The following is a 21,284-nucleotide window of genomic DNA, read 5'->3' on the forward strand; positions in this document are numbered from 1 at the left end:
GTCCATTACTTTAGGATTTAATCTCAGGCATACGTAAAATGTAGCCAGATCCTTTGTAATATGAGTGACCTCTAGCCCAATTTCCCAGAGAATTTGTTTCTCTCTGATACCTCCTGGGCCTAGCCTTTACTATCTACATTTTGACCAGCATTCTGAACTCCCACCAGAATGGCCCATTAAACTCTACTTACAAAACTCTAGCCTGCAGCTCTAAATGCTTCCACATTCCTTCTGCCAACCAGTTCTGAAGGCCTACAAACCTCATGATTAGGTCTATCACAGTAAAAATCCACTTTCTTAGTACCATTTTTTTTGTTTTAATTGCTTTATATGTTGCTATGACAAAATTCAGAAGCAAATTAAGAAAGGAAGAATCTATTCTAGCTTAGAGTTTTAAAGAATACTTTTCATTGTGGTGGGGAAGGCACAGAGAAGTTCATGGCAGGAAGAGTATGACATCACATCTTGACAGATCAGGAACCAGGGAGGTAGAGGGTGGCATTCTACACTCCTCAGTAGTGGAAAGCCACTAGCCCAGAGTCATGAAGTCAGAGGTGGCATGGCTGGGCTCTGACTTCCATACCCAGAACTCTTCCTTGGTATCATTAAGAAACTTAGGACTCCAGGTCACTGAACAATCCAGAAAATTTCAAGTTCTAAAGAAATCTTTTTTTTTAATTTATTTATTTATTAAAGATTTCTGTCTCTTCCCCACCACTGCTTCCCATTTCCCTCCCCCTCCCCGAATCAAGTCCCCCTACCTCGTCAGCCCAAAGAGCTATCAGGGTTCCCTGCCCTGTGGGAAGCCCAAGGACCACCCACCTCCATCCAGGTCTAGTAAGGTGAGCATCCAAACTGCCTAGGCTTTTAAAGAAATCTGAAAATCAAAGTTTTACATTTTCCATGAGCCAAGAAGGGCTCCTTCACTCATCCAACGCATTTGCTAAATGGATGAAAGGTCTCATGTGTAACAAGAAGCTTGAGTGAGTTTGCCTTTCTCATTTAGACAAAGCAACTAATTTCAGGTGGGGTAAAACCACTTCAAAACCTACACCTGATAATTTGTCATCCTCAACACCAAAGTACAGACCAAAAAGGCATAGGAAATGACCAATGCATACAGGTCTGCACTCTTCCAAGCATTAAATGATATAGTAGCTACTAGTCCCTCCTTGCCAAATTGAAGGCAGCTCACAGCTCAGGATCTAAGTTCTGGATCCCTTATGCCTGCCAAAAGACCATCCTGAAAATAAAAACAAACAAACAAAAACAAAACAAAAAAATAGGTCAGGAAGCCTGTGGAAGGGCCACAGAGGGAGCAGTACATTTTTATCCAAATCAAGTAAGTTCCCTTGCCTTGATGTCCCTCTTCTAATAAAAAAAGAGCCAAGAGTCACAACACTCCAATGTATAAACACGAAACCTATGACCATTTGGGCTAAGGCTTGGTTGTTCTAAAAGATATGCAACCTTTTATTTTATAGGCTACAACTGAGGCTCAGAGAAGCAAAGAACTTGCCCAAGTTCACATGGCCAACAGCAACAACGTAAGAACTGGCCCAGTAGGCCCTGATTCCCACTGTGTCATCAGGTCACAGCAGATTTCTCCTACAATCAATTCCTCCTCACTAGCAAAAGGAGACTTGGACTACTGAAACTTTCATGGTGTCTTGCTTTGACTGATGAATTTTTGAGATGCTTTAAGGAGAGGAGGTAGTTCTTTCTTCTTAATTCTTCCTGTTACTTTCTTTCCCTATATTCCCAACAATCCTCCCTAAAGTTCAGATGGGGGGGGGGGGGAGAGAGAGAGAGAGAGAGAGAGAGAGAGAGAGAGAAAAGGAGACAGAGAGACAGAGAGATTTTACATGGAGCACTGATGGATGACAGACTTGCCCAACATGCAGGAATAACTGTTCCCAATATACAGAGGAAAACACTGAGGTTCCAAGCTTCACATATTACAGAGCAGTTGCAACAAAGCTTCAACACTAAAGCCAGCCTCCCTTTTTCAGGGGGAGCAAAGAAGCACCCAGTATACTGTGTTACTGGAAGCCTCACCCTGTGGTCTGGCACATGGACATAGCCAGACTGCTTTATAGGGCCAGGACCCTGGGCAAATGACTGACCACCATTTGTGGTAACTCAATCCCACTCTGAACACTGAATTTGCACTGTCCCAAAATACATCTATAAAGGCAAATTTATTTAACCAGACGGAGGTCTGGGGCTCACTGATCAGGCTCAGTGACCAGCTGAAAATATTATTGCTCTGGGTTCTAAAATCCATGTTTTAAAAAAAAGAAAATAACATCACATTCAGGTCAGCTGTCTCCCAGCTGAGGCCAGATGGATGCAAACTTCACCAGAAGGCAGCTGGGAGCACTTGGGGACAGGCCTTCCCACTCCTGGATCAAAAGACCTTTTTTTGACGAGACTGTCAGGCCACCACCACTTGAGAAGCGTTAGTTTTGGGAGGCAGAAAACCAACAGAAAGATGCCAGCTGGTTTTTCCACACTGATTAAGTCACCTAGAGTGACAGGCCTTGTCTCCAGAATGATCCAACGAGGGCTGGAGCTTGTGGGGATGAGTAGTGAGAGGCCACTGAAAGAGAGAAGGAAGGTGCCATGATGCATGGGCCCAAGGCAGATCACATGACACAAGACTGGGACTAGCCCAGAAACAACCTCTCTGCCAATATCCCTGTCCAGTAGTGAGGAAAAGTTCTAATCAGTTTATACCAGCTCATACCAGAAAATAGAAGCAGCAATAGAAGTCTGTGCCAAGAGCCTAGAAATTTCCAAAAATGGCAGGCAGATGATGACTTCAAAGAAGAGAAATAGCTATGCGCTGTGGTATAAACTCATAATTCCAGCACTTGGAGGTTGAGGCGGAGAATCTCAAGTCAGCCAAGTTTCAATAGGAAGACCCTATTTCATAATTCTAAAAGACAAGAAAGGAAAACCTAATGCAAGGAATGTCCTTTGAACTCCATCTGAAGATGACACCTTCCCACCCGAGTGGCTAGTAGGCCATGTTCCCTACCACAACAGAAGAGGTTCTAACCATCTTCTTTCCTGTCCACCCGAGTCCTTCCCACTGCTCATAAACAGTGTCTTTGGAGGCTATTTCTCCTTTCAGATTCACTCCAGGTAAAAATAAGGCAGGCAGTATTTGTGATTAATAAGAAACAAAGGATGGCCTTGGGGAGCAGGTGCTACCTTGTCACAAGAAGCAAAATACTCTACTGAGTTCAGTCAACAAAGGGTTAGTCATCTATCTGTACCGCCAGAGAGCACCAACACCACTGGTCACCCAGCTTATAAACCTGCTAAGACTGCATCATTAATCTCAGAAAATGCTGGGAAAACAGGTCCTAGCAGGGAAAACCCCTTTCCCTCAGATGATTTTTTTTTAAGGACCATGTTCAAAGGAACCACTCTGGATCAAGAGTAGCATGTAAGCTGGATATTGTGGCATATACCTTTAATTCTAGCATTTGAGGCACAGAGGCAGATGGATCTCTATGAGTTTGAGGCCATCCTGGTCTACAAATTGAGCTACAAACCAGCCACGGCTATACAACTGAGACCTTGGCTTTAAGGGGAAAAAAAGTTATACTAGTTTCTGCTTCACCTCGGCAGACTTACTGTCTAGCACTGGCAGAAATATGAAGTCAGAAATGTCAAGAAACTTTGCTATCTCCGGCTTCCATAATTATTGATATGGTCAGCTATTCCAAAGCCTGTGATGCAGGTCTGTACCACGCCTGGGCGGCAGTGCTACTCCAAGCAGACCTTTTTGGAGAAATCGCAAGATCCACCCACACTGGTCCTGGTTATTTGCATGTGCTGACTACAGGCTTGTTCCTCCAAGCCCTTTCCACCCAGTAGAGGGGGAGGATAGTGTGACCATAAAGTAGCTTTCTCAACTCCCTTCCACTTTGGCATCTCAGTCCCCAGACTTTCTTCTGAAGACCAAGCTCTCACAGATCAGCCTATTTTAGTGCCTTCCCTCATCCTAGCATGTCAGAACATGGGGACAGCACAAGGGAAGCATAGCAGCTAATCTCCTCACCTGTGTTAACTTTATAAACTTCCCTGCTATGAACAACATTCACACTTCAAATAAGTGTCCACTTCCTGGGAGGACCCAGGTGATAGCCTGCAGCGTGCCACAGGGGGTAGGACCCAACCTGGCTCACTTTCTGCACTACAGCTACAATGCTGAGCCACTGCATGAGGAACACCCTCGGAGGTGCAGGGTTAGATGGATCTGGCCTACTCCAAAAGCTGCACCTGCCTGTCATATGTCTCTCACTGAACAGCCCAACCAGGCCCCTGGGTCAGAGATTCACTGTGTCATCTTGGCACAGCATATGAGATGGTACCATTGAGAGAAAGGAAGAACAGGCTCCTATCTTTGTGAGGGTATAGACTAAAACTACCAGGAATGACCTTTAATGTCTGAGCTACGTTTCCCCTCCCTCTACTCCTCCCTGTTCCTCCCCACTTCACCTCCCCTCTGGATCCACTCCCTTACTGTCTCCCACTAGAAAAGAACAGGCTCCTATGAGATAATAACTAAATGTGGCAAAATAAAATATAATGAGATAAAGAAAAAAATCACATCAAGGCTGGACAAGGCAATCCAGGAGAAGAAAAAGCCTCAAGAGCAGGCACGAGAATAAAATATAATGAGATAAAGAAAAAAATCACATCAAGGCTGGACAAGGCAATCCAGGAGAAGAAAAAGCCTCAAGAGCAGGCACGAGAATCAGAGACCTACTCAAATATGCTGGTTCCTACTCTTAACAGCTCTCTGAACTTATAGCTGGTGCTGCTTACTTCTTTAGGCATTTTCTTATTTGCTGATAGTTGATCTTTTCTTAACCCAAAAAGGTAAGCTCCCATGTGATAAAATGTTGTGGAATATTATTTTAACTGTATAAAGATATGTTATATTTGTTTCTGCTGCTTCTATTAATGATGCAAAGACATGTTACATTTGTTTGATTAAATAAAATTAACCTGGGGTCAGGAGGCTGAGTCAACCAGCTGACAGGAAATGGTAAGGAATAACAAAATGTAGTGAAGGTCTTTAGTGGGGGCTGAGCAGGAGGAAGGCCCTTTTTTTGGGAGACACAAGCAAGGAGAGAAGGTTAGCTATTTGCTGTTCAGCCTCTCTGAGCTAGTGGAATTTCACCTCACCTTTTGAATTCTGAGTCTAAAGAAGGATAGAGATTTAGCAGTGGCTGAGGGAACAGAATTCCTGCCTGGCTGCAGCCCCATGTGGCCAAACTGCTGCTGGAAGCTGCAGAGTTGCAATTGCCAGCTGGGACAGTAGTTTCTTAAGGTTCAGATCCACCAACCTTCCCTCATACCCCAAGAAGAGACTAGCAAACATTCCTACCTCCTCCATCCAGTCAAAATGAAAGAAAAAAATAATAATTTCACATGAGAAGTTATGTTGGCACTAGAAAACTCAGCAAAGTCCTTAAATATAAAAGATGGATCCGGAGGCTAATTATGACAACAGGTGGCAATGAAAGGGACTTGCTAATTCCCAACTAAAAGTACCAAGGCTTCAGATCAGCCTCTCTAAGTTGGTGCTCTGTCAAGGTGTATATAGAGCATTTGACTTGTTAATGCAAGAGACAGACTCTCATTTCCTTTCTAATAAACAGCTCTGGATATTGGCACCGTAAGAAGGGAAGGACTGCACAAGCAGAAACTGGGCATCCATTGAGTTTTATTTTTTCCCTTTTTGTGGACTAGATACACCTAACATAGTATATGACTGGAAAATTCCACCAGCTCCTCAGTTCAGCCTGATCCGGCTCTGCCTCACCAACTCTTCAGACAGGTCTCAAGGCTGCTGCCACCTCATCTTTTCCAGCAGCCTTGGTCCTGGACTCGCAAACTATGGTCATCACTGCTGCTCCAGCTGCCTCTATCTACTAGGCAAAGCAGCCCCCACAGACCAAAGCTTTATGTTTCAGCTGTACAGTGACAATTTCTGGTTTTCCATTCCCAGCCCAAGCGTTTCTCATGAGCCCCAGATCTAGATACTTATCTTCATATGTATATCTTATTAAAGGCTCAGAATATGAAAAGAAATTCTTGATCTTCTCTCAGCACGAGCTCCCCACAGCCTTATTCTTGCTTCATTCTCCCAGTTGCTTGGAAGCTGGCTAATACTGTCAATTTGACATGATTTATAATCATGAAAGATATAAGCATGCCCATGAGGAGCAATCTAGATGAAGGTCACTGAAGTGAGAAGACTTACCCTACTATGAATGGTTCCACTCATGTCCTCCAACTGTAGAGGGAAGGAAGGAAGGAAGGAAGGAAGGAAGGAAGGAAGGAAGGAAGGAAATGGGACTGGAGATATGCTCAGAGGTTAGGAGCACTGACTCTGCTATTCCAGAGTACCTGAGTTCAATTCTCAGTACCCACTATATGACTGTTCACAACTGTCTGTAACTCCAGCCTCAGGGGATCCAATACTGTCCTCTGGTCTTCAAGAGTACCAGGCATGTACATGGTATACAGATATTCATGCAGGCACAAATAAAACTTCTTGAGTAAGAAAGCCATTTTTTAGAAGGAGGAGGAAGAGGCAGAGGCAATGGCAACCTTCATTCATCACTCCCTGCTTCCTGACTATGGATGCCTCAAGTTCTTGACATCAAGACTTCCCCACCATGATGAACAAAAATAAATCCCTGTTTCCTTAAGCTGCTTTGGTCAGTTATTCTGTTGACTAACAGAGAAAACATCTTCAACAATTCTATCTCATCTCCAGTCCATCAGGGAACTCTGGAAATACATGCCCCCTAAGCCTAATCCAACCACCTGTCGCTACTGTTTTCACTGTGGCTTTCACCTGGGTTGCTATGAACTGGCTCTACCAGATTTACCTATACCCACCTAGATCATATCATGCCACCTACTGCTTTGCTAAAATCCCCCTTTGTTTCCTGAGCTTCATGCAAAATAAAAGCCAAAGTCCTTCAGAGGCATAAGGTCTTGCATGATCAATGCTTCTCCTACTCCCTGTGCTTCCTCTCTAACCATGGACACTCTTGCCAACAAGCCTTCTCACAGCAGGTTCCCTTTCTGAAATGCCCTTTCACTATCTCCTAGCTCCAACTGCTTCTAATCTTCAATCATATGTTACCTTTGCAAGATTACCCATGCTTACCACTCTTCTCAACACTACAACCAGGCCTCCTTTACCTTACTCCCAATACTGTAATCTGTTCTGATTATTTTTTCCACCCCAATTACCACTTTCTAGGACTTAAAAATCACTGTCCTCCTGTGCTTATGGCACAGGGCACATCCTTTCCTGGCTAGAAGGTAACATCACAAGTGTAGACATTTTAGGCTATTCTATCAATTTGTCCCAAATGTCTAGAACTCTACCCAGCAAAGAGTATTTTTGTTATATGAATGAAATGCTAAAGACTAGTGAGGAGCTTGGTACTAGGGCTTCTCATCCTGGCTCAAGTGAAAGCTTTGTTGTAGGTTACAGTGTCTGAGTCCCTAAAAAAAGGCAAATGAGGCCAAAGTGAGGACTCTCCAAAACATAGTCCAGGTGACTGCAGTAGGTGGGTACACACAGAGGGCCCTGGTTAATTCCTGACCAGTGGTCTTCAGGTTTGAGTGCCATAACCAAAGATCCTGGAAAAGAGGAGTCCCTCACACACAGAGGTTAATGCCTGCCCACAGTTTCACAAGAGCTAGATCCAGAATCCTATCTCTGGATCCAGCAATTTCTGTTACTAACCATCTGCCAGTACAGTGTAATAACGTGTGTACATAGGAAGCAAGGACTCGGAGAAGAGGGGAAATGAGGTGGGAAAGGTTCTAACAGGGCCAGGAGAATAAGCAGGCACCTGCCAGGGAAATGAGATCATGGAGTGGCATCGCAGAAAGAGGGGGTTCAGACAGTCAGGTCCAGGAAACTTAACTTAGTCTAGCAAGTCAGAGCTCCAACAAGCAAATACTTGGGCAGAACCAGAAGTGGAAAAAACATCTGGTGAAGGCTGGGAATTAAAGGGAAAGCAAAGGTTTGCTGGTGGCTAATCTGGTAAGCCATCCTCAGAGCCTGGGTATTAGCTTGACATCAATACTTCCCAACCCCAGATACACAATAAAGTCCCTGGAGATTTGAAAAACATTACTACCTGCTAGAAATGATGTTTTATCTGGTTACAACAAGCACCTCTAGTGTCAAGTTGTGGTTCCCAAATGTCACTTTCCAGGCAAAGGAACCAGGCTTCTTGGTATAGTACAAGACGGATCCAGAATTTTGTCACTGCAGACAGCAAGGGGGCTGTTAGTGAATCCTGGGTTCCACAAGTGCTCCAAGGGAGGTTCCCACTGGCCAACAGTGAGTCCAGGAGGAAATAAGGAAAAGAACTTCAGCGCACTGGGACACATACCACACAGTTAAAGCCACGAATCTCATACATTACTATGGATGGTGTTAGGGAGCCAATTTTCAAATTGGCTCTTGATTTGCTGTGTTTTGGGAAGAGTGTATGTATATGTATAAGCATATGAAGGCTAAAAGTCAATTTCGGGTGTTGTTCCTCAGGTATTTTTCACCTTGATTTTTGAGAATGTATGTCACTGAATTTCATACTCACCAAATAGGTTAGGCTAACGGGTAGTGTCCCCAGGGATCCATCCGTCTTTGCCTCTCCAGCATTGTGATTATAAGAGCACACGAGCTTTTTTTTTTGGTAGGTGACAGATCTTCATGTTACCAACTGAGCTATCTCCCAAACCCAAACTGGGCGTCTTGAAACATAAACATAGGAAAATCTTTCATCAATCAGTTTCTATTTGAACTTTACTGTTAGATAGCCGTAGAAGCAAAGAAAGTGCTACAGTTAGCATGAAGAAGAGTAAAATTAGAATGCTGCCATGTCGTAAACCTTCACCCCTCAACAGATTTAGGTGTTGAATATTGCTGTCTCATAAAGCAAGATGAGCAGATAACGTATACTCCCCGCTGGAAGGACTTAAGACTACTCTGAGCAATCAGGTACAAACATGAACACACAAATACACACAAAAGAAATCTACAAGGAATACTGAGGGCCCAGTAAGTAAGCAGCTGCTGGAGTAATAGTTCCTCTACTCTAGAAGAACAGACCCATCACAGAAGGTGCTGATGGGGGAGCCTGGAGCGAAGAGAAAAACCAAATGATATAAACCCAGGTCAGTTCTACAGATAGCAAAACACAAACTCATAAAGTGTACAAGAGAATCAGAAATTTATACATTCATATTTAATGATAATAAAGAAAATTTTAGTTATAATAACAGTATTATGGTGGGTTTTTTCCTTCTTTCTCTCTTTCTCTTTCTTTTTGTTTTTTTCGAGACAGGTTTTCTCTGTATAACAGACCTAGCTGTCCTGGAACTAGCTCTGTAGACCAGGGTGGCCTCAAACTCACAGAGATCCTCCTGCCTCTGCCTCCCGAGTGCTGGAATTAAAGGCATGCACCATCACCTCCCAGCTTTTTTTCTTTTTTTGTTTAAATATTTATTTATTATTTATACAATAGTCTATTTGTGTGTATGCCGAAGGCCAGAAGAGGGCGCCAGACCTTATTACAGATGGTTGTGAGCCACCATGTGGTTGCTGGGAATTGAACTCAGGACCTTTGGAAGAGCAGGCAATGCTCTTAACCACTGAGCCATCTCTCCAGCCCCCTTTATTTTTTCTTGTATGTGTTGTTTTTATGCATTGCTGGGGATGGAACCCAGGTCTTTTTGTATATACTAGGTCAGAGCTCTAACACTGAACCACATCCTAAACTGTTGTGGTTGAATAAGAATGGCTACCATAGGCTCATAGATTTGAATGCTTGGTCATTAGGGAGTGGCACTACTTGGGGGAAGATTAGGACATGTGGTCTTTGTTGGAGGAAGTGTGTCTCGTGTGTGTGTGTGTGTGTGTGTGTGTGCGCGCGCGCGCATGTGCGCGTGCGCGCACGCGCGTGCACGTGCTTGCTTCTCTCTCAGGATGTAGCTCTCAACTACATTCCAGCACCTACCTACATGCTTCCCTTCCCACCATGATAATAATGGACTAAATATCTGAAATTGTAAGAAAGCCCCCAGTTAAATGCTTTCTCTTACAAAAGTTGTCATGGTCATGGTGTCTCTTCCTACAATAGAACACTAACTAAGACATAAACCCTAAGTCATGTTTTTGGTTTTGCTTTAAAGAGCCCTTACTCTTTAACGATGCATACTAAAAACTCCACAGATGAAACAATTTTGATAGTTGATAATTGTTATAAGCCACCGCTGAGGGGAAGGTGGAAGTCTGGGCCAATACTGTTGAAGTGCGGAGAGAGGCACATGAGGATGCATTACATTATACAGCTGACTTTTACTTTTTAGTAGACTGAACATTCCATAATAAGTTTTAAAAAAACAGGCTCTACTCTCAGAGATTCAAATTTATTAGTCTGGGTTTCAGCTTGGGCACTGGTAGTTTTTAAGGCTCCCATGTGTTTTTAATCTCCAGTCATGGTTGAGAACTAGCTTGATCATTCAAGTGAAAGATGCTAGGGCCTGTGTCAGGACCAGGACTGAGGCAGAAGCCACTGCCTGAAAAGGGATCAAGAGGTCAAGGAGCTGAGCACATGGTCCCTGAACATGGGCAAAGAATGAGAAAGGCAGATGAATTAAGGCCACTGCAAAGACTTCAGCTTCCAGTAACTGGGGAGCCAGGTACATTCTTGGGGCTGAGAGTTTGGAGGACCTGGGAGAAATGGTTCCATGTGTTGAGTATGTTGACTTGGTAGAGGTGGTGGAACTTCAATGGAGATGTCTACCCTAGTTGCTTTGCTTATTGGTTTAGAGACAATAAGGAAACTCTGAAGAGACATAAAAACTTGAGCCCTGTGGGGAAGCAGCCTAAACAGAGATAGAAGCCATGTGAGTCTCTAAGAAACAATAGTATCTCGGTTCTGTCCTTGACAGGAAATCCAAGCTTACCCCACTCCCTTCACAGGGGTTCCCTATTGCTTTATCCAGCCACCTAAAGTCCCTAATCTCCATCCCCAGATAGAAACCCAAAGGGTAGTTGTCTAGGCGATGGACTTAGGAGTCTTGACCATCCTGATCAAAGGCGAATGAACTCCTGAGAATTTTCATAATCTCCTTTAAAACTTACGCTTTTGTTAAACAAATGAGACACAACACAGCTGAAGGAAGTCCTGGAAGCATCAGGCACAGCCACCTGATATAGTGAGGGCTGGCTGGAAAGAGCCAATGGGCACTCACTGAACAAGAGTTTACTGATGGTGTCTTTGTGTTCAGGAAGCTCTGCTGAATGGGGTGAACAAGAAACTCAAAAGCCAAAAGTTTGCATTTCCTGGAGAAATAGACAGTAAACTGGTAGACAAAGATACTAGCTGTGTATTTTACATGAAGCATCTCAGCTGGAGGAAGGGCAACAGCATCCAAGAGCTACCTCAACATTAAGAACCTTCTCATGCAACAAGAGTTTAAGTACTTCTGGTTTCAAAACCATCAAGTTTATCTTTATTTCCTTCTGACAAAACCAACTGCTGATCACTGAAAATCCAAGGGTCACTTGGCAGGGACTTACCACTAAGTCCAGAAACTGAATGTAGCACTCCAGTTCAGGCCTGGTTTCACAGAACTGTCGAAAAAGCAGTCTCCCAATTGGTTGCTTGTCACATAGACTGCAGTAATCTCTGTCTGGAGACAAGAAAAGTGTGGTGAGACCGGGGAGCACTAGGCAGTTACTCTACAATTGTGTCAAGAACTCTGGATAGATGAGGCCAGATAATGGTGGATGTAAGCCATTATCTCATAGGATCTGGACGGGGGGACAGCAGTCTAAAACAGAGAGTGGTGCCAGGCCAACCTAGCTGTTTTTCAGTATTATGACTTCTATACAGAGACATGAGTGGTTCTGGCAATTATGGCTCTTCTCTGGCCAAACAACAAGAAAAAAAAAGCATGATTCTGGTGACTGGGTGAAGGTGTCAGGCTCATGGCCTATATGAATGCAGCTAGTACTCCCTCTTGCTCCGGAAGTCGGTGCCTACAACAGTGTCCGGGACCTTGCGTGGAAAGCGGCTGTGAGAAGGGGGCTGAACCAGGAGGGCAGAAAAAATGACAAGAAGCAGAGTTGTTCCCTGGTAATGTCCAGATCTCTGGATCAAACCATGCCTGCAGCCCACAGCAAATCTGAAAAACTGATTTCTTAGGGCAGTTGGAAAAAAAATCCTAAATTACTTATAATTCAAAGCATCCTAGTATATATACAATTTTGTACTGGGTTTTTTGCTTTTTTTTTCTTCTATTTTTACCCAATTGGAGAAAAGCCCGCACTTTGAATAAAAGTGCTTCACATAAAACCTGCATTTCCCATATGAACAGGCATAGAAACAGGAAGTGACGAGCCTTCAGCCACTCAGCCACCAAGAGGGTCCTTAAGAAGAAACAAGGTGAACCACCCAACCCCAGCCAGGAGCTGGAGCGCTAGCACTGGATGTTTTATTATTTCAATGGCTCACCCCATCCTCTCTTTGACCCCTTTGTTTTTCCTCCTATGAAAAACAAAGCACATATTTGGGGCTAGGACTAGAATTCTTTCCCAGAAATAACACTTAAGATTCTTTGAGCTTTCCCTAGGCAGAGGATGCTTGGGGAAATGACCACTGAGCCATGCTGTCTCAGACACTCCAACCTTCCAATCCGCAGCTGTCCCTCAAACTAAAAAAGCTTGGAAGCAACTTGGTGGAAAGGAAGGGCTGAGTCCTAGGCAGTGATGGAGCAAGGACAACCATTCACTAGCAAGGGAACCTATTATTAGCCCAGATGTAAGTCTTCTTATTCTACACCATCTTCTCTTCTAGGGAACATCCTCTCCCCAAGTCCGAAAAAATCCCCACCAAACCTTCTGGTTTGGGGAGGCTGGTGCTTCTCAAGTTCTGAAAATGGTTTGTGACTCAACCCCAGCAAATCAGAGTCACCTGTCTTCCAGCTATAATGACAGGTTCAAGAATGAGCAAATGCACCCAGGAGGTGGTAGCACACACCTTTAATCCCAGCACTCAGGAGGCAGAGACAGGCTAATCTGTGAGTTTGAGGTCAGTCTGGTATACAGAGCAAGTTCTAGGATAGCCAGGGCTACCCATTGAGAAACCCTGTCTCGAGAGAAAAAGAGAAAGGAAGGAAGGGAGGGAGGGAGGGAGGGAGGGAGGGAGGAAGGAGAGAGAGTGTGCAAATGACACAGCCCAATCCAATCAGAATCTTCATACTCCCCACAATGATAATGATAAGGTCAAGCATGGGCACTTGACTCAGTAATAGCCAAATTGGAGGTCTATTTACTGGTTACAGCCATAGGTTCAGAAAGTGGCCCATGCACTAGACCTAGCCACCAAGGTTAGGGCATGTGTTCTTAGCCCTGGAGCTGCTTCTAGAACTTCCTGGAAAGAGGCTTGCTTATCTCTAGAGTGCTGAGGACTTAAGACTGATGATAAGTTTTTTTTTTTAATTCCATGCCACTAAAGCCCTGCCTGAGGCCTGGGCATTCATATCTGACAGTAACTACAAAGAGTAGACATATACCCATCAAACTCTCTTCAAAGGCTTCTTGCTTCTCTGCACTAGAAGGTTCTTTTAATTTAAAAGTCACTTCTTTAATTCAGGGCAGAGTATGTGACCACTACAAGATGTCACAGAGCAGACTTGAAGAGATGGCCTAAAGAACGGGATAGGAGCAAAGAAAAAAGGAACAAGCATCAACAAGTCATGTTGTGTAGGAGGATGAATTTACCTGGTGATAACTGTAGCTGTCTCAATATTTCTATGTTCAAACTCAGCACACCAAGCCTCTTTCCTCTCCATCTTTCCAGGCCAGCCTGACATTTGCCAAGACATCAACCAACAGAGGGTGTAACAAGACCAAAGGCCCTGTTCTCAGAACTTTCCCCTAGCAATACCTGACCCAGGCCTCTCACAATCTAAGGACACTATAGACAGAAGGTACTGGCAGGAGCAGTCTCACATGTCACTCCAAGTAATCATGGGCCTGAATTTGTAGGCCTCAGAATGACCAGGTCCTGAGAGTCCCTTCACAGACTGGAGCCCTACTTGATTGCCAGTTTCACAAATGATTAGAAGTCTCAAGAAGGACTCCAAGGCCAACACTGAAGCTCAATTTTACCCAGTCCAAAGCTCTGCTTTTCTCCACCTCTGGTGGTAATTACTAGTCTAGTGTCTGTCTCCCTCCCTAAATCTAAGGCAAAAGTTGGTAAACTTTTGTAAAGACCAATAGTAAATATTTTAGCTTTTGAAGTCTATATTGTTTGGGTCATAGTTGTTCAATAATGGAGTTGCAACAAAAGTCCCCTTGGCACTGAATGAATTATCTATGGGTATGACTATGTCTAATAAAACTTTATTTACAAAAGCAGGTAGAGGGACACATTTGATCACATTAATACGTTTCCAGCCCTTGGGCCTCCAGCCCCTTTACAATGTAATGTGATACAGAACTGATTCCTGTGTCATAACTGCTTCCTTCCTAAATCCAGGGAATGTCTACTGTCTTGAAAAACCTAAGGAGGAGCTAATAAGTAATGAAAACATCCTTGAAACTTGAGCATATGACTAATAGTAAGGAAAGCAGGTATGAAGTCAGGAAAGCCAAGTCTATTCCAGCTGGAACCAAGACCCTCCAGAGTCTGGTAACCCCTAGAAAGAACATACATCAATACAAACACAGAAAAAAACATGAGAAGCCACAATACTGCAATCAAATACAACTTAACACTCACACTGCACAGATAGACATCAGCAGCAAACACAGTATGGATGAAACCAAGGGTGACTGTGTGTGTCCAAGATCTGGAAGCGAAAGAAACACATGCACAGCTGATCCTATAAGTCTAAAACTCAAAAAAGACAAATCACAGTGACCAAAATCAGAACAATGATGAGAAAGCAGGAATTTCATGACAGAGGTGCATGAGAATGATTTGGGTATGGATAAAATGTTCCATGTCATGACTAAAGTGATTGCATAAAATGTCATTTAGTTATACACCTGAAATTGGTGACTTGCAGGTAAGCAGTAACATTTCAATAAAGATAACTAAAGGAAAGAAAAAGAAATTAGTCACACAACCTGAGTTCTCTGAGCTTGTTTCTTCGGCCACAAAATGAGAAAATCCTAACTGTGGCCTCACTTGAGGGCAGTGTTACTCCAAGCAAGGATATGCCTGCATCCTCCAGGAACTAGAGATCCCCAGGCTCATTCAGACTGACAGGAATTCCCAAGATGGAGCCCATCTGTGTTTGAACATGCTGCTCCAGTGTGGAATAGTTCTTCCCTCCTAAAGGGAGAAATACTCTTAAATTTCTAGCCCAACATGTATGGAGATGCATGTATATAAGTTTACACCACTCACACCTTCCCGTGTAAGCCTTTTGACACCTGACTGCCTAGTATTCATAGAATATGAGGTGTCTCATGAGCAAGCACCTGGATCCACACTATATGAATTGGTTGTGAGGGTCTAAGTATGTCTGTAGTTACCAGACAGCAGAATTACTACTACCAAGCTGGTCTCAATCTCAGAGATCCACATGCCTCTACCTCCCGAGTCCTGGGATTAAAGGTGCGCACCATCATAATAGGGCTTCTTTTCCTGAAATCGTAAAGGCTTAGCAGGAGACACACTTAGTGCTTCTGGTGCCTCCCTATTTTTTTTTAAGGGGAACATTTTTGACAAAGAATGAAGCTGCAGCTGCATCTAGTTGAGCAGTGTCCCAGATAACACACAAGTTCTAGATTCAGTCATACCCAAAGTCATGTGTTCTACTGCTGGACTTTTTAGTTAGATAAACCAATGGATTCCCCTTTACCTTTAAGCTAATTTATTTTAGCTTTTACTTTATTACAACAAAAATGGGCTGACTAATAAGCCTTTCAGCCCTGAACAGTAAGTATTTAGATGACTCAAAATAAAAGCCTATGTACAAAATCTTTGCATATTGAGTGATCTGTTACAGCAAGCTCCTGTACCACTCACAAGCAAGTACTGCTTCCTCCTCTATCACAAACCTGGATCTGCAGAGATTCCAGAAACTATATATCCACTGCTGACCAGTTTAAAAGATCAGAAATATCTAAGCTCCGAATCCTTCTATTCCGGAGGCAAACAGGGCTGCTTCCCGAGGTGAAAACTACTACGGAGCTAGTGATATATTGGGATCTGAGTGCTGCCTCTATCCTTTGGCTCACTGGTCCTCGGTCAGGTGTGGATATCTATGTCATGGCTGTCTTTCACAGCAGGAGGTTATGATAACAGTGTATACAGACCACAATGGCTGAGGCAGCTCCTCTATAACAGGATTACCCAACTACTACAAAAATAATGCTGACAGACATTAAGTGGCCCTGGGTAACTAGGTTGTCTTGGCTAAGTCCCTTTCTTGAGGCTCAGCTGCCCCATAGAACACTCAATCAGAGTTAACCTGCTGCCCCCAGGGCTACCAGCAACACATAGGAGCACCCCACCTAGTCCCAGCACACCGTCTGTCCTGTTCCAGGAAGATAGATGATAGAAATTATAGCTTTTACTGCTTTGAAGGCTCAGAAAGGTAAGTAAATGGAACCAATGAAAAGAGGCTTGACTTCCTGGTGACATGAAAGCAGGCTCTCAGGCAGAGTTACCTCTCTGTCCTTGAGCCACTGGGTCCAAATTCTGGGAGGGCTTGGCTCTATTACCAGCTTTGCTTGCACTGAAACCCTCTCTCTGAAAGAAGCTACATTCTCAATAGCTCATGCCTGAGGTGCAATACTGACGAATATCTTGCATATCATCATAGAACCTTCATCTAGTGATGGATGGAGATAGAGACAGAGACCCACACTGGAGCACTGGACTGAGCTCCCAAGGTCCCAATGAGGAGCAGAAGGAGGGAGAACATGAGCAAAGAAGTCGGGACCACAAGGGGTGCACCCACCCACTGAGACAGTGGAGCTGATCTACTGGGAGCTCACCAAGGCCAGCTGGACTGTGACCGAAAAAGCATGGGATAAAACCGGACTCTCTGAACATGGCGAACAATGAGGGCTGATGAGATGCCAAGGACAATGGCACGGGGTTTTGATCCTACTTAATGTGCTGGCTTTGTGGGAGCCTAGCCAGTTTGGATGTTCACCTTCCTAGATATGGACGGAGGGGGGAGGACCTAGGACTTACCACAGGGCAGGGAACCCAGACTGCTCTTTGGACTGGAGAGGGAGGGGGAGAGGAGTGGGGGAAGGGGGAAAAGGGTGGGAGGAGGGGGAGGGAAATGGGAGGCTGGGAGGAGGTGGAAACTTGTTTTTTTTTTTCTCCTTTTCTCAATAAAAAAAAATCATTCTTAAAAAAAAAGACTGAGAAAAAGGAATGATATTGATAGTGAAGATAAATAAATGTTGTCATTGTTTTCGTTCTTTTCCAGTTACATGAAATGGGAACATACTTTCTTAATTAAGACTCTGTGGTATGTGGGCACTTAGAGGGCAACCAGATCTCCCAACAGAAAGCAAGAACACAGGCATAGAGGAGAGCAGGGCTCCCCTCTGATGGCCACAAGACCTGAGTGCAACCCAGTGGCTACCCAACACCCTCCTTGGCTCTGGGAGAGTTGTTGGCAACCCTTCTGGATCAAGCAAGGAACACCGGTGGGTGGTGGCGTGGAGAGGAGTGACCATGGCTGAAACCTGCTTATAACTGTTTTCATTGTTGCCCCAGGCACTCCTTGAACTCGAGCCAAGGAAAATGTTCGTTCCATTTCAGGAATAAGAGCAAGAATGAAATGTGGCTTCCTGAGGAAATGGAAATGCTAACACCGGAGCCCTCTGAAATGAAACCACATGTTATGGCAAATGAAGGGGGAGGGGCTCTAAAATGGATTCCTGCAGCCATTTCTCCTCCAGTTAGATACCCAAGTCAATGTACTTCATTTGATTTTGTTTCCCTAACACATCAGGTTATTGGCATGGAGATAAGTTCCTCATAGTCCCTACAGGGGGAAACTCATGTGGAGAATGGATTAAAGTTCACAAGTCTCCATTCTGCCTTATGACAGGTATAATACAACAGAAAAGGTGATTTGAAATCAGCCTTCTCTCAGAAATTCTTGCCAAAACTAGAAAAAGTGGTCTGGCTTTTTCTCTGAGGAAAAATAGTCTATGATGTTGGAGAGGCATGATAACTTCCTGCAAAAGTGCAGTTCCTCGCAGTCTACTTCTTGAAAGGAGCATGAAAAGGGAAAAATTTGGTAATTAGTCAGCAACAACTGAGCAAGTTCTGATTACTTCAAAAACGATGTTTTATATAAATAAAAATGACACATTACATAAACACACTCTCACCGAAACTCATCTTCCTGTGACTCTCATTCCAGCCTCTAGTTTTACTAATGCCTGTGCTTGGCACATATCTTCAAAATATCATAAATATAAAGCCCAAGTTTTACAGGGTTGGTGGCACTTGGACAAGCCATGTGTCAAGATCAACAGCTTTTGGAGCAGGTGCGAACAGGCAAGGGAAGGAAGAATGCCTGCCTGTACAAGTACATCAGGAAGGTACCTGGAAATCCAGGAAGGGACTAGAGCTGATACTGACAGGAGTGTGGAGATACAGCGTACACACTGGGGCCTCTTTAAAATATCATAACCCCAGAGCCAGGCAGCGACCTCCTCCTCATTCTTAGAGTATAGAAAAGCAGAGAATATAGATATTTCCTCACAGTGGGAATGGGATGATGAGCTGGTAAATTAAGAGGTAGGATGAGAGAAATGGGAGGAACAGCTCGGGATGATGGGCCCAGAATTCTAAGAGCTCGATACAGAATCAAGTTCCAAATCTGATTTTCTTTCTTGCCAGTTTGTAAAGGAGAGGTTGTAAGCACTGGATTTGAACTGCTTTCCTCTACCCAAAAGTTTCTCAGTGACTGAAAGCCTCATTTCTGCAAACTACTCAGAGGACATGACACCTGGTGCATGAGTGCTGGCTTTTTGGAATGCTGGGTGCAAGTAGGACACACACAAATGCATGACTTGTGTTTGTTTCTACTTTTATAAATGTTAAAATTGTTACAGATGGAGGTTAACAACACTTCGAAAATTCCAGCTGAAAAATCAGTGAAGAGCCTGGAAAGCAAAGATCTGTGACTGTCAGTTGTCCAAGTTTGCTCAAGAGGTGGGAAACTTGTAGTGCTCAGAACTATTTTACTTTGCAAGCCTGAAGCAGAACCTCCCAGCAATTTGGGACCAGGGCTGCCACAGAGCAATCAAGGACAGGGTGGCTTAGGGTGACTTCTGTTCTCTACCCTGGGGCCCTGCTGCAACCATCCTAGGGATACCATCCAGGTACAGGGGCATTCTTACTATTGTTTTTGTTTGTTTACTTGTTTATTTTCTCTTCTTGAAACGCAATTTTTACTCAGACCTATACAGTTTTAGACTGCAATGCCCAGGCCACACCCAGGCAGACAACATCAGCACTGGGACAGAATGAATGTTTTGTGAAAGTTTACCAACAGTATATTCCTATAAGATCTGGCTCACTATTGTGCACCTCAACAGTACACAGCCCAAACGGCAGCACAGGTGTATATGTAAAAGAAACAGTCCTACTTCCAATCTCAGGCCATTTCCTCTGCACCCCTCCATGGTCAATCTGCTGGAAATAAGGTTCATTCCAGATGGTTAATTGTCACTAATATGCCTCCTATCCAACAGCAATGAAAGAGGTCCAAGTGGCTTGCTGGACTCTAGGTACCAGTCAGAGCTACTGGGACTTAGATAACTTTAGTCTGTGCATTGAGGGCAGACACCAATGGATGCCCAGGACTTTCTCTCAACTCAATGATAAAAAAAATGGTGTAGAGCCCCCAGGATCAAGGAGAAGTGGACCTGAGCCCAGCTGGCTTGACACTTTTTGAAGAGCACAGAGCTGGACCTCTGGCCCCACCTCTGACCCTATATGACCCTGAGTCCATCATCCATGAACTTTCCTGTTTTGATAGTGCCACAGGGAGGTTGATTTGTTGGTGGATGTGACATCAGAACCCCTGAGATCTTTTTTTTGTTTTGTTTTGTTTTTTGTTTTTTTTAATATTTATTTATTTATTATGTACACAATGTTCTGTCTGTGTGTATGCCTGCAGGCCAGAAGAAGGCACCAGACTGCATTACAGATGGTTGTGAGCCACCATGTAGTTGCTGGGAATTGAACTCAGGACCTTTGGAAGAGCAGGCAATGCTCTTAACCACTGAGCCATCTCTCCAGCCCCGTACCCCTGAGATCTTTAAGCTCATTCTGTTGCCCTCCTCCTACGTCTGTAAACATGAGCTTCCAGGTAATTTTTTCTGATGACCTTGGGTGCTGAGAAGCCTCAGCTTTCCAAGCCCTGGAACAGATGGCTGTGGAGCCAAGGGTGGTTACTGCACTTCTTGGAGCATCATGTTTTTCTATGCACTTCTGTTGCTCTAATATGACAACACCCTTCTGGTTATGCAAGCCTACTGGGGAAGAGTTTAGGCCAGGTGGGGCTCTGATTCTTCCAAAGTTGGGTCCACTTTGCCTTTCCAGGGCCCAGACTGGCTTCACCAGGAGAAATGAGCTAATAACACAAACTACAGGAAGGCCAGGCCAGAAAGTGGTGGAGGGCAGCCAACTAAATATCAGCCTCCACAAGCTAACTGAACTATCCTCCACACCCCTGACCAGGTGTCCCTACTTCTTCCTGGGCCACTGGCCAGCATATAGTGAGGCTAACAGCTACACAGCCAAAAGCTTGAGAAGAGAATACCTGGGAAGGTGAAAGTAATGATGGTTTACCAAATGACCTGATGTCTCTGGGTTGGCAATTTCTCAGTCTTAAACATGATTTTCCTCAACATGATTCCCAATTGAACTCAGACAGCCTTAGCCTGTGCATTCAGGGCAGTCATTTCACCAATGGGAACCCAGAATTCTTTCTCAACCTGGCGCAAAGAAATGAGACTTAGCATGAAATTCAGTCTGCCCCTCAGCCCTCATTCTTGGAAGGTCAAACAGCACCTTCATGTACTGGCTAGACGAGCTAAGAGAATGATTGGGATGATCCTCTCCAGTCTTGCTACGGAAAACTGAACCTGACATTACCTCCTTGAATCTTCAGTTCTACAGAATGAACCACACAGGGTTGTGTAACTTATATTT

General features: G+C 44.1%; 1 protein-coding gene across 4 annotated transcripts in view; it reads right to left on the reverse strand.

The window, feature by feature from the left end:
* Grk5 (G protein-coupled receptor kinase 5) overlaps window positions 1-21,284 on the reverse strand; it is a 225,251-nt gene that overhangs the window by 66,462 nt on the left and 137,505 nt on the right. For 3 of the 4 annotated variants that reach the window (XM_041661152.1, XM_041661151.1, XM_041661154.1), the window contains one exon: window positions 11,648-11,760. In XM_041661152.1, the coding sequence (XP_041517086.1) occupies window positions 11,648-11,760 (113 nt within the window). Of the gene's footprint in view, window positions 1-11,647; window positions 11,761-15,205; window positions 15,334-21,284 lie in introns of those variants that run through there. The other variant, XM_041661153.1, reaches the window with a different exon arrangement.

The sequence above is a fragment of the Microtus oregoni genome, unplaced genomic scaffold (genome assembly GCF_018167655.1).
Source record: "Microtus oregoni isolate MIOR12 unplaced genomic scaffold, Mior012 000012F_ref0000307, whole genome shotgun sequence".
In the NCBI taxonomy this organism is placed as follows: domain Eukaryota; kingdom Metazoa; phylum Chordata; class Mammalia; order Rodentia; family Cricetidae; genus Microtus; species Microtus oregoni.